Source organism: Protopterus annectens, chromosome 8.part0 (assembly GCF_019279795.1).
Source record: "Protopterus annectens isolate FY-2018-M chromosome 8.part0, PAN1.0, whole genome shotgun sequence".
In the NCBI taxonomy this organism is placed as follows: Eukaryota; Metazoa; Chordata; order Ceratodontiformes; family Protopteridae; genus Protopterus; species Protopterus annectens.
Window position 1 is genome coordinate 229,082,216 of NC_056741.1, and position 13,854 is coordinate 229,096,069.

The 13,854-nt window shown below is 38.0% G+C and overlaps 1 protein-coding gene across 1 annotated transcript in view; it reads left to right on the forward strand.

Annotated features, from left to right (window-relative positions):
- Positions 1 to 13,854, forward strand: part of LOC122808197 (transient receptor potential cation channel subfamily V member 6-like) — a 346,314-nt gene that overhangs the window by 218,917 nt on the left and 113,543 nt on the right. Inside the window, exon 11 of the mRNA XM_044079164.1 lies at positions 6,006 to 6,072. Within this exon, the coding sequence (XP_043935099.1) occupies positions 6,006 to 6,072 (67 nt within the window). The remainder of the gene's footprint in view (positions 1 to 6,005; positions 6,073 to 13,854) is intronic.

Consider the following 13,854-nt stretch of genomic DNA (forward strand, 5'->3'; position numbering starts at 1 on the left):
ATCTCTACGCCTGGATGAAATACAGCCAATCACAATTGCATCCAGATTAAAAATAAATAAATAAAACTTTTTACAGGGGTGTATAAAAGTTGTGAGCAGTACCTATTTGTGGGAGACTGAGAGTTGTCTCTATGAACATCTGGAAAGGCCAGTAACAGATAATACGTTTTTGATACTTAGCTTAATTTTGTACTTAGAAGGGAAAAAACACTTCACTGCCAAAATTTAAGAGTATTACCAGTTTGTATATTGCTGCAGGATGACTCAACATTCTTCATATAGAAATGTCTCCAACAACTTACTGTTCATGAACAAAGTTTCACTTTAGTTGTTAATAGTTATTTACTTACCTCAACAAGATGCAGTCTAAGTTGTAAAATTGTGGGCAGTGACCAAAATAAACAGTAAAAACTGTGCAAAATCCAAACTGCCTGGTTTAGTTAATGCATGGTGAGAACTGAATTGGAAAAATGGCAGCAAATTCATGATCTGTGGCAGTAAAATGGAAAAAAATTTGAAAGGTGCTGATGGGTTTATGGGTACTAAACATAGTCTAGGTGATATTGCAGGCAGGAAAAAAATGTTGGATAAGGTTAACCACATTGGAGAGCACCGGTTTGCTTTAAATATGTTTAGTTCCCAGCACTGATGCAGTTATAAATGTTAGTTAAAATGTTTGTGAGGTGAATTTTCTAGTCTGATTCTTAATAGGGATGCAAGTCTCACTTAATGTTTTAGCTGTAATGTTAATTCGTAAGTTTTATATATCATTGTTAGTTGTCATTTTATGTATTATGAGATGTGCTTCAGTTTATCCTTGATACTTAGTCTGGATTTTACAGTAGATACCTTTGAAGAATTGAAAGCTACGTGATTAGAATTAATTCAAAACTTTAAACATATAATTTATGGTAGCCCTTGATTTGTGCAGAAGCAGCTTTATTGCCGTCATATACCTTGTATCGATTCTTAACCAATGTTTTTATATTACGTCTAATTTGTTGTAATTATGTAAACTGCAAATGATTTATTTTCGAAGATTGTAAAATTATTGTTAAAATGTTTTGTAATAATTTGATGCTTTTCTGCCCCGTCTTTCGCTGAAAATGGGCTTCTACCCATTTGGACTTTCTTGGTAATCAAATGTCAGTAATTAAGAAATAAATATAGGTTCATTGGTACATTAGTTAGTACTAGGCTAACTGTCCTTGTGGGCCATTTTAAGCCTAGCCAATTATCCCATGTGAGAATCAAACCCTGCACCTTGTGTCTATAAGGTAAACACATTAACCATTGTGCCAACCTCCCCACTCTGTTTGTTTGTGCCCTTGGTTATTTATATCTTTACCTTAGCCAGATAAAGGGTCCATTTATGGCATTCTGTTACACAAGTATTTAAATCTTGCTTGGAGTGTCACTGTACAGTAAATCATAACAAGTAGGGTTTTAGCCAACCAACCTTGTTTATTTTTTCACAGCAGTCTCATGTTCCCATATGCTGGATTTGGCTGCATTCTTTGGAACCCATGTAGGTGCACAGGGCAGTGTTATAAAGACAGTGTTGTTAGACAGTTTCTTTAATTCTTCTTGCCACTTAAAGTGATTTACATCTCAAATCAATGTGAGGCTTTTTTTTTCCAGATGAGTAGTAAATCAAACTCAGTCTAGATTCAATTAACCATGTCTGTTTTTATTCATATCTAGTCATTTCTGTCTTGGTTCTGTTAAATTTAGTAAGTTGCCAAGTACTGGTGACTGGTTGTTGTTGTAAGCTTTACTTTACTGCAGGAGAACAGGGCTGAACCAATCAATGTAGCCAGTGAAATGGATAACAAAAGTGTGGCATTAAAACTGGTCTGATCTGTAAAAGAGTACAGTGTTTTCAGGAAATACTTCAGGCCACAGGAGATGATAGAATGGGAAAAAATATTCCTGAGGACTGTAGCTTGACTGCTAATACTTTCTGTAAGTGGAAGCTCTGGTCATGCCAGAATTCTTGTCCCTCAGCTTGCCTTCGGTTTAAGCAGGCAATTAATATAGGTACAGAATGTGACCTGTTATGATCATTGTTGTCAACTTTGTATACACTCCAAACACATTTGCAAAATTAGTCTTCTATGTATGGATTTCCAAGCAAGGAGCAGTGAGAGGTAACTACAGAGTAGACCCTGCAACAAACTTTATTGCAGCAGGTATCTCCAAGCCTTTCATTTCCTCCCCCAAATGGGATTTAAGCATATGAAAAGGTCAGGCTGCCAGAACTTGTACTTAACCAGTGCGATCCAGGGTAGGGAAAGAGATCTAGACAGAACAAGCTGAGATTATGAGAAAGATGTATTTTGAATCTAGGTAGAACATATTTAGAACCATGAAAAATGGTATATTTAAGATGATGGTCATCTTAAGCTAACTTGCAGACCATAGTTCTTCCCAGGTAAGATAAGTTAAATGCGGAGTACAATGCATAGAGTTATTGATTGGGAAAACTACTGCAAACTCTGATTTTTTTCCCTTCTTTCAGAGTGTGTGTAGTCTTGGAAATGAAAAGGGGGCTGTTTTGCCAGTGTTTACTTTCTAATAAATTACTTTTGAAATCCAGTATTAAATATCTCGAGTTAGATCTTGTGTGAAGTAGAGCCCTAGGCAAAAGAATCCATGGTGTACCCTACTGCCTACCAAATCCTCGCATACTACATCTTTGCCCCCCCTCACCATTTTCTGCCTTGGCCTCCCACACCATCCAGAAGGGTTACTTCTTTTGTTTTGTCCCACTTTGTCTTGCTCTTTGTTTTCTTTTACTCCATTCTTTCAACACATAACTGGCCAAGAGTGCAGTGTAGTTGGGGAGTAAGCAGTTGAATTAATGCGTTCAGAAGGTATGAGATCCTCAATGTTTTGAGGTGCATTAGCTATGAGATCCTCAATGTTTTGAGGTGCATTAGCAGCTCTTTTCCCAAATTTTTGTCTAAAGATGTCCTAAACAAAAATCATAAGTAAGGAAAAAATGTCTGCCTTTTTTTTCAAGGAAGAAATAAGTTGTGCCCAAAGCTTAATATTCAAAGCTGTCAGAATAATAATTTCTAATAAACTGAGAAGACAAATGCATACCATGATACATAAATCATACTTGGTGAGAGTACATGCTTCCTTACCCCCCCCCCCCACCAAAAAAAAAAAAAACAGCGATCATCTGTGCACCCCTCTAAGCTAGATAGGGATGAAAGAGAAAGAAGAAATGGCCACAGACAATTTGAAATTGTTGCTGCCATTCATGTACACAACAGGCCTCCTCACATAAATGCCCCAAAAAACAGCCACCTTTTGTGCATCCATCTGGTGTTGGACTAAGATGAAAATGAAAACAACAAATGACTAAAGTAATACATTTCAACATGTCTCCTTACCCCTACCTTATAAAAGAGAAGCACCTGCATATGTTTGATTATGAAAGTGAAATAAAAGTGATCCCAGTAATTTTTTTCCACTTTGTTGCTCTTGGATAGTAGTCTGCCCCTAGACCAGCTTTACATTATAAAGAGAGACAGCTGCTTATAGATATGATGTTTGTGAAAGTGGAAAAAAAAGTGATTCCAGTGTATTGCTCCTGGATAGTATCCTGTGCCAAGACCAGCTATAGTGGCCTCTGTAAATCTCCCAGGTTTGGTTGGGAGGAAAGTTAAACAAATACTAATTATATTATCCCTGGCCTGCACACACATTCCTTTTGTGCACACATCTAAGCAGTGCTGATTTTAGACTAGGTGTGTCCTGTGCCAGAAGTTGTGGATGGTGGCCCCCAATAAGCTTATGCCAGAATTCTCTAATGCAGTCAGAGGTTTGGTCCTCAGAAGTTCTGAATGTCTAGCTGTTCTATGATGCCTTATTTTTTGAAATATAATTACTTGTAAACTGTTCTTTATTTTTTAATTGCTAGCCAAAAAAAATTCTAGATGTGCCCAATATTTGTGATACTGTTTTTCATACACATGTAATGACACTGCCCCTGACAAGCCATCTCTTCTACCACAAACACACACACACTTGGTCTGCCTCATAATGCTTGCTTACTCGACAGTGGCACAGGAAAATAATCTTCTTGTGTGGCAAAAGGCAGGGTACCATTTTGGCTGCACTTGTATAGGCCCCAGGGCCGATAGCCTAGTACCTATCTATGAACCTATAAACTTGCAGGCAAGTTAGATGAACATCACCTCCTGTATGTGTTTGGGGTGCTGGAGAAGATAAAACCCAATCCAAGCCAGAGAGGACTTGCAGAGTCCACACAGAAAGAACCACAGCCACAAACTCAGTAAGAGAACCACGTTTTGTGAGTTGGTAGTGCTGCTTACTACACCACTGTATCAGTGGTTTTCACATATAGCCTGTCCTGATGATGGATACCATCTTATCGTGTACAAATCTAATGTTCAACTGTGATGGAAAGTGAGAGATTATGGCCAACTTGTTATTCTTAGATGCACCCCAGCACACCACTGCATTCATAATTTCAGCAAACGAGGTACACTATGCAAGTCTTCAGTTGCTAAGCCAGATCAGTGATCATTAATTGTGATCAAGCAGTAGCAGGGATAATTCACTTTCACCCATAGACAGGTTTTGTAATACCAGTCACCTGTAGACACTTTATTTGGCAGTTTACTCCTCAGATGTCTAATTGTGATAGAAAATCTTACTGTCATAATTTATTTTTCAATCTTGCTTCATACAAATATACAAAAGTCCTGGAAATTCTGGTACTGTTTAAATTGACCATGACAGCAGGGTCAGTTACTTTTATCCACAGACAGGCCCCCATACCTAGCAGTTTTATCCATGTTGTTGACCATGTATACGTTAGATGTGTGATTTTATTAAAAACTAAATAGTGACCACAATAATGCATTTCAAGTCTGCTTCACACAATCACACACGCCACATTAAAGTATTCCACCTTATTTCGCACAAATGCAGGCTAGGCTACAAAAGCCAGATTGACTATTTAACCTGAGACAAAAGGCTAGTCACTTTCAATCACAGACCGCCTCTGTACTCGGCAACAAAAGAAGTCAAATACTGCCTCCAAATATCCGATTAACTGACAAAAAAAATAACTTAATTGCTACAATTTAGACCATCCTGAGTGATGCAAATCATGACCAGTGCATTATTTTGTGAATCCTTAGTGTACTACCATCATAAACTCCAGTTATGACCAATAATATCAGGTTCACTCCACTTTTCAACATCTGCAGGCTTTCTGCTCTGTCATCTCATCCATGATCTAGACAACACATCAAATATCTTCCAATATCATCATCATGTCTCCTTTCAAATGCTATTTTTGTATTTTAGTGTAGTGTAATGGAGATAGCAAGGAGGGAAAAAAATGCAATTTGAGTGGTTGAAGATGTAGCACCTCCCTCCTCTCTGATAGGACAGCACAGCTGTGATTACTTTAAGAGAATTGCCCTGGCAGCAATATTTCTTTACTTAAAAAGATATATTAAAAAATAAGAAAATAATTTTGAAAAGTGTCTGTAGCAAAATGTGTCGACAGCAGAGTAGTTCACTTATGACCAGGGTCAGCCATGGACTGTATTTTATCTGAAATGTCATTCACAAATCTGTTTCTAGCAGTACTAAGTAGAATTAAGATGTTTTCCAAGTCAAATGTTAGTGTGAGCAAGCGACTCGACCATGAAAAATGTAGAATTGAGGCAAGAGGTGGGGGTTTGCATAGTGGTTAAGATATTTGCCTCGCCAACAAAAAATAGTGGGTTTCATTCTCAGCAAAAGAAATTGGCTAGGCTTAAAATGGCCCAGAAGCATAGGGTATCTAGCCTTGTACTTACCTATGAACCTATAATTTTGTATTCTGCTGTTTAGAATAGTGCTTTTAACATTATTTTAGAACATCTTGGTGCTTGCAGCTGTCTAGACCTATTCTTATTTTTTCCATTTTGTGTACACATTTCTTTAACTGGAATGTTTATTTCTTCTTACAGATGATATTTGGTGACCTAATGAGATTCATCTGGCTCATGTTCATGGTGGTGATGGGGTTTACAGCAGGTGAGTGAGGATTTTCATGTGGCCTTCAGCTTCTGCACTTCACCTTTCCTCATTAAGGTTTTTTCAGTCATTTACTTTTACAAAGGAACAGTCAAAATGGAGAAGAAAGAATGCAACTTTTTTTTGTTAAAATGTTTATTTTTATCTGCATTACACTTTGGCATTTTTCTTTTATTTGACCAAACTTTATAATAGTCTCTTTCTGTACTTCATCAATTGTAGTTTAAGAGGTAGATGTCCCATGGCTGCTTCAGAAAAATTAGCAACAAGTGAGTCTTCTGTTCCTTGTGTTATAGGAAATAATACAGAGGAAAAAAGTCTGAACACTAAGTGCATCACGTTATAATGCATTACACCTTGTTTCTACATGGTGTTCCCTTGGTGCAGTGGAGGAAAACTGTATATACTGAACAGAGCTCAGGGGAGTTGCAGTCCTCATCAACTATAGAATGAAAATCTGAGTAGCACAGAAGAGGTTATTATTCATATACTCACATGCAGGGTAATTACATTGGTTCAAGGACCCTTATCGGGCACAACCGGGGCTTTTAGACAACACAAGCATCGCAAATAGGAAAATGTAAAAACATTAGAGCACCCAAATAATTACACAATAAACAAAGTACAAGTGTAGCTTATATCTTGGGATAATGGCAGAAAAGTGTGAAGCAATAACTAGCAGTAATGTAGAAATTGCTGAAAAATCAGCAGTAAGTGTTGCTATCTCACAGTGCTTGACTATTCATTTGAGTCCATATCTGGGTGTCACCTTTGTGGAGTTTCTGTGCAATTCATTTGTCTGTATGGGGATTTTCTGGAGCATTTAATCCACCAACATTCCAAAGACATTACCCAAGGAATGCTTTCTCCCTAAATTGCCCATAACTGTGTGTGTACATGCCCACGCGTGTGTGTGTGTGTTTGTTTCTTTCCTGTAGTGGAGCAACTTCCTCTTTAGCACTGACTCCATACCTTATGCTCATTACTTAGGTTCATAGGTTAGTACTAGGCTAGCTGCTCTTGTACTATTTTAAGCTTAGCCAAATATCCCATGTGAGAATCAAACTCTGTACTTTGTAAGGTAAACATCTTGATCATTATGCCAACCTCTGTGAGGAACTCCTGAGGTCGCTTCAGTTGCTATAAGTGACAAGTTAGGCTCCATCTCCCATTAAGCCAGATATAATTAATGGTATCAGAAAATGAAAGAATAAAATGAATTAATCTGTTATAGTATTACAAAAGTTTTATTATAGACATTTGTGATCAAAAGAGGCTCAAAGACTAAGTCATTTTTATTAAATTACCATTAGTATTGATACAAAAGTTTGATTTTTTTGCAAACTCTGTATAAACTTAACATAACGGGAAGATTAAAAAAATGTTCGACAGTGGCTTAGTGGACAAGGTTTCTATTTCACAGCTTCAAGGTACTGAAGTTTGGTTCTGAGCTCTGGTCACTGTGTGAAATTTACCTGTTCTTTCCATATCTACAGAAGTTTTCTTGGGGGTTGGCCACTTTCCTTCTACTTCCTAAAATGTGTCATATGACTGGATATCTTAAACTCACTATAAAGGATCATAGGATCATAGGTTCATAGGAGATTAGTAGGCTAATGGCTTAAGGGCCATTAAAAGCCTAGCCAATATAATCCAATTTTACCCAATATATGGACTGTAGGAGTAAGAGGATGGCATGGATTTGTGCCTGTGCATTGAGTGTCTTACAGATTGTCCCTGTCCATAAGGGACATAAGCACTAACCCAGATGTGAATTTGCGATTCCCCATCCATCGATCCAAATTGTGTTTGAAAAGGACTCTGTTTAATATGAATAAGAAGCCTGTTCCAAAGAAGGAGCAATTCTCTCTCTCTCTGTTTTTTATGAGTCACTGACTAAGTTTAGATCCCTAGACTGGGTGGCCCTCATGCTGTTTGACTTGTGAATGTGTAGCAGCTCTCCACCAGGGCTGTATTTTGAGTTTACACCCTGTTTTCTTTTTGAGGAACCTCTGAGGTTGCTCCAGCTGCTGCAAGTTCAGGCTACTATCTATCTGCATACTTGGATCTCTCACCTCTTGAGTCCACTCTAGGAGTATGCTATTGATGTTGTAATTTGCAGGGGTATTTGACTTGTCTATTTTGTGAGTTTATTTGTAATACCTGCATAGGGAATTGTGTCAAATGACTTGGCCAAGTTGAGGTAGGTTATATGTACCATTTTACCCTCATCCATGGCCTTATGACTTTTTCAAAGAAAATCCACCAGGTTCAGTAGGCGTGACCTGCCCTTGAAAAAGTCAAATTGGGTTTGCTCCAGTGTTTTTAGGTTTCCTATGTCATTATTTATCAGGTCCATGATTACTGTTTCTATGGCCTTACATACAGGATTAGTCAAACTTATGGTTCTGTAATTTCTCAGGTCAGTAGATTGTCCCCCTTTATGCAGAAGGATGACTGTTGCTGTCCTCTACACTATTGGAACAAACCCTGTATGGTGACTGTGGTTAAATAGAGATCCTAATGGACCTGGTTACTTCTGATCTTAAACTGTATAAGAGGCAACCTGTTATTTTATCAGGCCCCATTGAAGCCAAGTTTTTAGCTTTAGAGAGGGTGATCTGTTCTTTGGTGATAATTGACAGTGGAGTGGTGGAAGGTATCTTTTGTGGGAGAACTGGACATGATGAGATGGTGATATTTGAGCTGAGTTTGTCAGCTGGCAGATTTGTTATGTCTTCTGGCTGAATATAGGTGATGCCATCTACAATTAATTCCAAAAATTTTTGAGCGTTGCACTTAAGATTGCGTATATAACTGGAAAATGGAGAATAGTTGCGTAAACTCTTACCATAACCATAGACGTCCTTCTCTTCCATGTTGCAGTATTCCAAAACTTTGGGTTTTCCTCTCTTGCTACCCGAACGTTCAGCCAGTGTACAAACGTTTCTTGTCACCTCACAGTACATGGGCTGTCCAACGCTGGCTAAAGGAATGTGGGCCATAAAAATGATGTCTGCACATACCAGACTTCCGAACTGAATGCCCCAGTCAGACCCCAGTCCCAGGATAATTGTGCAAATCCAGTGCCATTCAAGAATGACCAGTCTAGTGGAAGAAGGGGGGAAGGCTGGACGGAAGGAGTACTGCAACATGGAAGAGAAGGACATCTATGGTTATGGTAAGATTTTCCACAACTATTCTATGTTCTTCTAGTCTCGTGTTGCAGTATTCCAACCCCTTGGGTGAGTGCCAAAGCTCAAAGGGAAGGAGGAGGAGGCTTTCAACTGTTTTCTATGAATCCATGAAGGATTGCCCTGTCAAATCCAGCCCTGAATTTGGAAATGTGATCCAGTCTGTAATGTTTGGTAAAGATGTGAACAGAGATCCATGTAGCTGCCTCTAAAATGGTGGCAATGTCCAGTCCTTTAAAGAAAGCTCCAGACGAAGCCATAGCCCTAGTGGGGAGTGTGCCTTATTCTTAAACCCTAAGGATTTCCTATAGTATACATAGCAAAAGGAGATTGCATGGAAATCCAGGCAGAAATTGTTTGCTTTGTCACTGCCTTCCCCAAGAACCCTGGGATTAAAGGCAACAAATAACTGGTCTGTTTTTCTGATAGACTTGGTCTTGTCAAGGTAAAGCCTAAGCTGCCTATACACTTCAAGGGAATGTAAGACTCCATCTCATTCTGAGGATGGGCAAAGAAGGTGGGAAGTTGAATAACCTGGTTTAAGGATAGCTCATTGACCACCTTGGGCATGAAGGAAGGGTTGGTCCTAAGGTGAGGAAAGGGGGAATATCCATGAGGGCCTGTAACTCTGACACTCTTCTAGCTGATGTCAAGGCTACTAGGATAGCCGATTTTTAAGTGCAGCATTTTAGAGATGCTTTAGAAGCTGGTTCAAAAGGGGCTACCTTGAGCTTCTGCAGAACATAATTTAGATCCCATGGTGGTGGGACAGGTTTCCTGGGGGGTCTGAGATGCAGCACTCCCTTTAGGAGTAACTTTGCAGGTAATCAAGATGCCAAAGGGAGATCCAGCGGCAGACCAGCAGAAATAGCAGGAAGATGGGCTTTTAAGAGGACTATGCCAACTCTGTTTGCAAGAGTTCACACAAGTATGACAGTTAACCAAATAACTCCACAGTATTCAGCCAATGGATGGTGTACAATCCATTTACTAAAATAAGTTGAGCACTTTTGTTCAACCCCAGGACTTCCTCAGAACTGGCAAAACAGTAAAATCACCACCTTCTTATACTCTTAAATAAATCAATTATCCAATTAACTAATACAACAATTAAAAAAGCCACATTTTAACCCTTTCATCAACCATCTTTCTTAATAAATTTTGTAAAATACATAGTTACTTCAAAAAACCTATAATACATACAAACTTACAGATAAGTATAAACATGCAGACAAAAATCTGAACATAGTCCTTCCATCCAAGGTCTTACGAAACTTAGCTGCCCTCATTTTTAACACAGGGTTGATAGAAATATGGTAATTAACACCTGGCTTTTGCATAGCATCTAACCTAAGCTGCCAGAGGGGTTCTTTATATTCAATCCTGTTTTCTCAGCCTCCTCCTCTGGCATCTACTGGAATTGTTTCTAAAATACCAAAAACAAATTTTTTGAACCCTTCACATACACACAGGAGTCTCTAAATAACACATTCTTGTGATTACCTCTTTTTATGCTGTACAAGTGTTCGTAAATTCTTTTAGACAATTTTCTATCAGTTTTCCCTATGTAAAATGAGTGACAAACATTACAGGGGGCCAAGTAAATGAGACCAGCAGTGTTACAATCACTTTTTTAAAAGTGATTTTTCATACTAAAACAGTTGCTCAAAGTAACATCTCCCTTATCAACAGTAAATTGACAATAATTGCACCTATCGCATTTGGCGGTTCCTGTCTTATAAACCTCTGAACCCTTTTCCAGTACTACCTTAACATTCCTATTCACGTTATGAATTAAGACAGGGGCACTCCCTACATGCTGAAACAATTCCTTATCCATTCGCAAGATCGCCTAGTTCTGTGAAATATTTTTTTTTATTTCATGGTTAATTTAGTTGTACTTTATAACCATAGCATTTTTGAAAGAGTCAGTATCCATGGTATTATCCCAATCTATTTGACATAAAAGTTCAGGTTTACTCAATATACAAGGGAATTTGTTTCCTCTATTATCCTCTACTTCCTAAGAGTAGTGAGCATATCCAAGGGGTACCCCCTATCCAAAAACATAGATGTTATCCATCCCAACTCCTCCTTAAACAATATTTCATCTGAGTTCATTCTAGCTGCTTGAATGAATTGCCCTTAGTGAAAGGGCAATTCATTCTAGCTGCTCGAATGAATTGCCCTTTCACTAAGTTCTTACAATATCTTGTATGCCCACTGTTAAAGTGGAGATAACTGGAATGTGTTTCTTTTCTATAGATACTAGTTTTCAGTATTTTATTTTGTGTTCTGAGGTGAATATCTAAAAAATGTATATCCTTCTCCTCCTTATGGTTATATATAAACCTAAGTAATGTTGTAGTACCTTCTAAGTAACCCATAAATGGTCCTATTTCCATAGGATCATCTTTCCATACAAAAAAACATATTGTCCAAAAATCTTGAATAGTTCAACCATAGTGTGGAATATACAGAATTCAGAATAAACTTTTTCTCCCAACTATCACAATATTAGCAAAAATTGGGGGACATGCTGCCCCCATTGCCACACCAGTAGTCTGTTTAAAGTATTCCCCCAAATAGTACATAAAATTGTTAGAACTGTCTCCATGAGGTCCACCAAAAAGCATACCCCTTGTCGTGTAAACAGTTTACTTTGTACAAGTACTACTTGAAATAGTTGTAACCCTTCTTGATGGGGGATACTTGAAAATAGATCGATTACATCAACTGTCAAAAAAAAACGGTTAGATTGTACGACCAGTTGGCATCAAGTTTTATTATAAAGTCCCATGAATCCCTTAAAATGTGTAGATATTGACTCAATACACAATACAGGCTTTACTTTCCTGTCTATGTGTACAGCTAAGGGATAAGTTTTGGACTCTTGCTCTACGACTATTAGCCTGTAAGTTGGATCCTCCACATGTGTGTGTATCTTGGGGATTCCAAATGCTGCTGAAATGATAGAGTTCCTATTCAACAAAAAGTGCATCTTCAAAAAATAAATCTTTCTTCATATGGGCTATATCGATGTCATTCCTCAATACCACTGTGTAACACTTATCATCTAAAAGCATATTGAAGATCCTACTGCTGTAATCAGTGTGTGTCGCTATCATTAACTTCCCCTTTTATCGGGTTTCATTGCCCTAATCGATTTATCACTAAATAAGTCCTCTAACAGGCAGTATTCCGCGTGAGTTAAATTCTGGGGACTCCTTATCTTTTTCCCATATAGTGCATAAAAGTCCCTCTCACGTGATCTTTCCAAAATCTGGAATGTCTTATGAAGTGGGGGGTTGTTAAGTACTCTTTTTCTTAAATAACTGTGATGTTGTGGGATTCACAGCATCTCTGTTCAAAAAGGACAGGTTCAACTTCCTACTGAACAATCTCAATAATGGTTTCTGTATATTCCCTTTATGTTTTGGAATAAATATAAAGCACTTTTCAAACAGGCTAAATTAAGTGTTATTAATCTCCCTCTCTGTAAAGTTAAAAATATTGAAACCATTGCAAGTTAATATTCTCTCATCATATTTTCCATTCTGTACACTCTAAACTGTTGTCTATAATCTGTTGTCATGCTATCTGGTGATATGTCTTCTCCCCCTGGAACTCATCCTCCCTCTCTCTCGTTGGTCATGGGGTAGAAAATGTCCCCTTCCTCTCCTTTTCTATATCCTCTCTGATCTTCTGGGTTTAAGTGAGTCAACAACGTGGTGGTTCCAACCACCAGCCTCTTCAATCTCTGGAAAATCATCATACTCCTCAAAATGCTCATCTTCTGCCTCAGGTTCTACCTCTGTCCCCCCAACTACCTTATCATTTTGTCTCTTGTTAAACAACCTTGTATTGATATTCAGGGTGTATGCCTTTCCATCTCTGTACTAATACTGTCCCTAAGTAACTTCTCCTTTCATTTCGTCACTTGAACAGTATGTTTGTCCACATGTAAACATTATTGTTAAAAACTTATTTTTATATTGAAAAAACAGTAGATCAGCGGTAGTAATCTGTTCTAAGGTTGTAACTTCTTTCAAAAAGACTTCAACTCTTTCAGTATTAAATTGTATAATAAATTCTAACAATTCAATACCGTGTGTGTTGAACAGCTCAATGAGGCTAAAATACTTCTTTGACCTGTGCAGAACCCCAAAGGGAAATTTGTACAACCTCAACCCCTTTGGGTACCTGCGATTGTACCAAACATTCTCCAAGTAAGCATTTTCAGTTTGTAATGACCTTAACTTTTTAAGTTTATTTTCAAAACTTTTGAGTCTCTGTTGTAGACTACCCTGTTTGTCATCTAACAGTGCATAGTTCGTAGAACGAGCATGAGTTAAAGTAAAGTCATAAATAAACCGTTTTTTAAAATCCCCATTGTACTATTGTTCACAATATATGGTATATGATCTTTCTGTCCAAAGGTCAAGTTTGTGGTGTACTCGTTTCTCCCATGTAACTTTGTCTCTCTATTCCTGTTTCTGTTGCTACTCAATAGAATTTCCCTCCCTGGTGTGGAGTCTACCAGTTGGTTAGTTCCTGTAGAACTGTGAACATCCATGTTCACAAAACT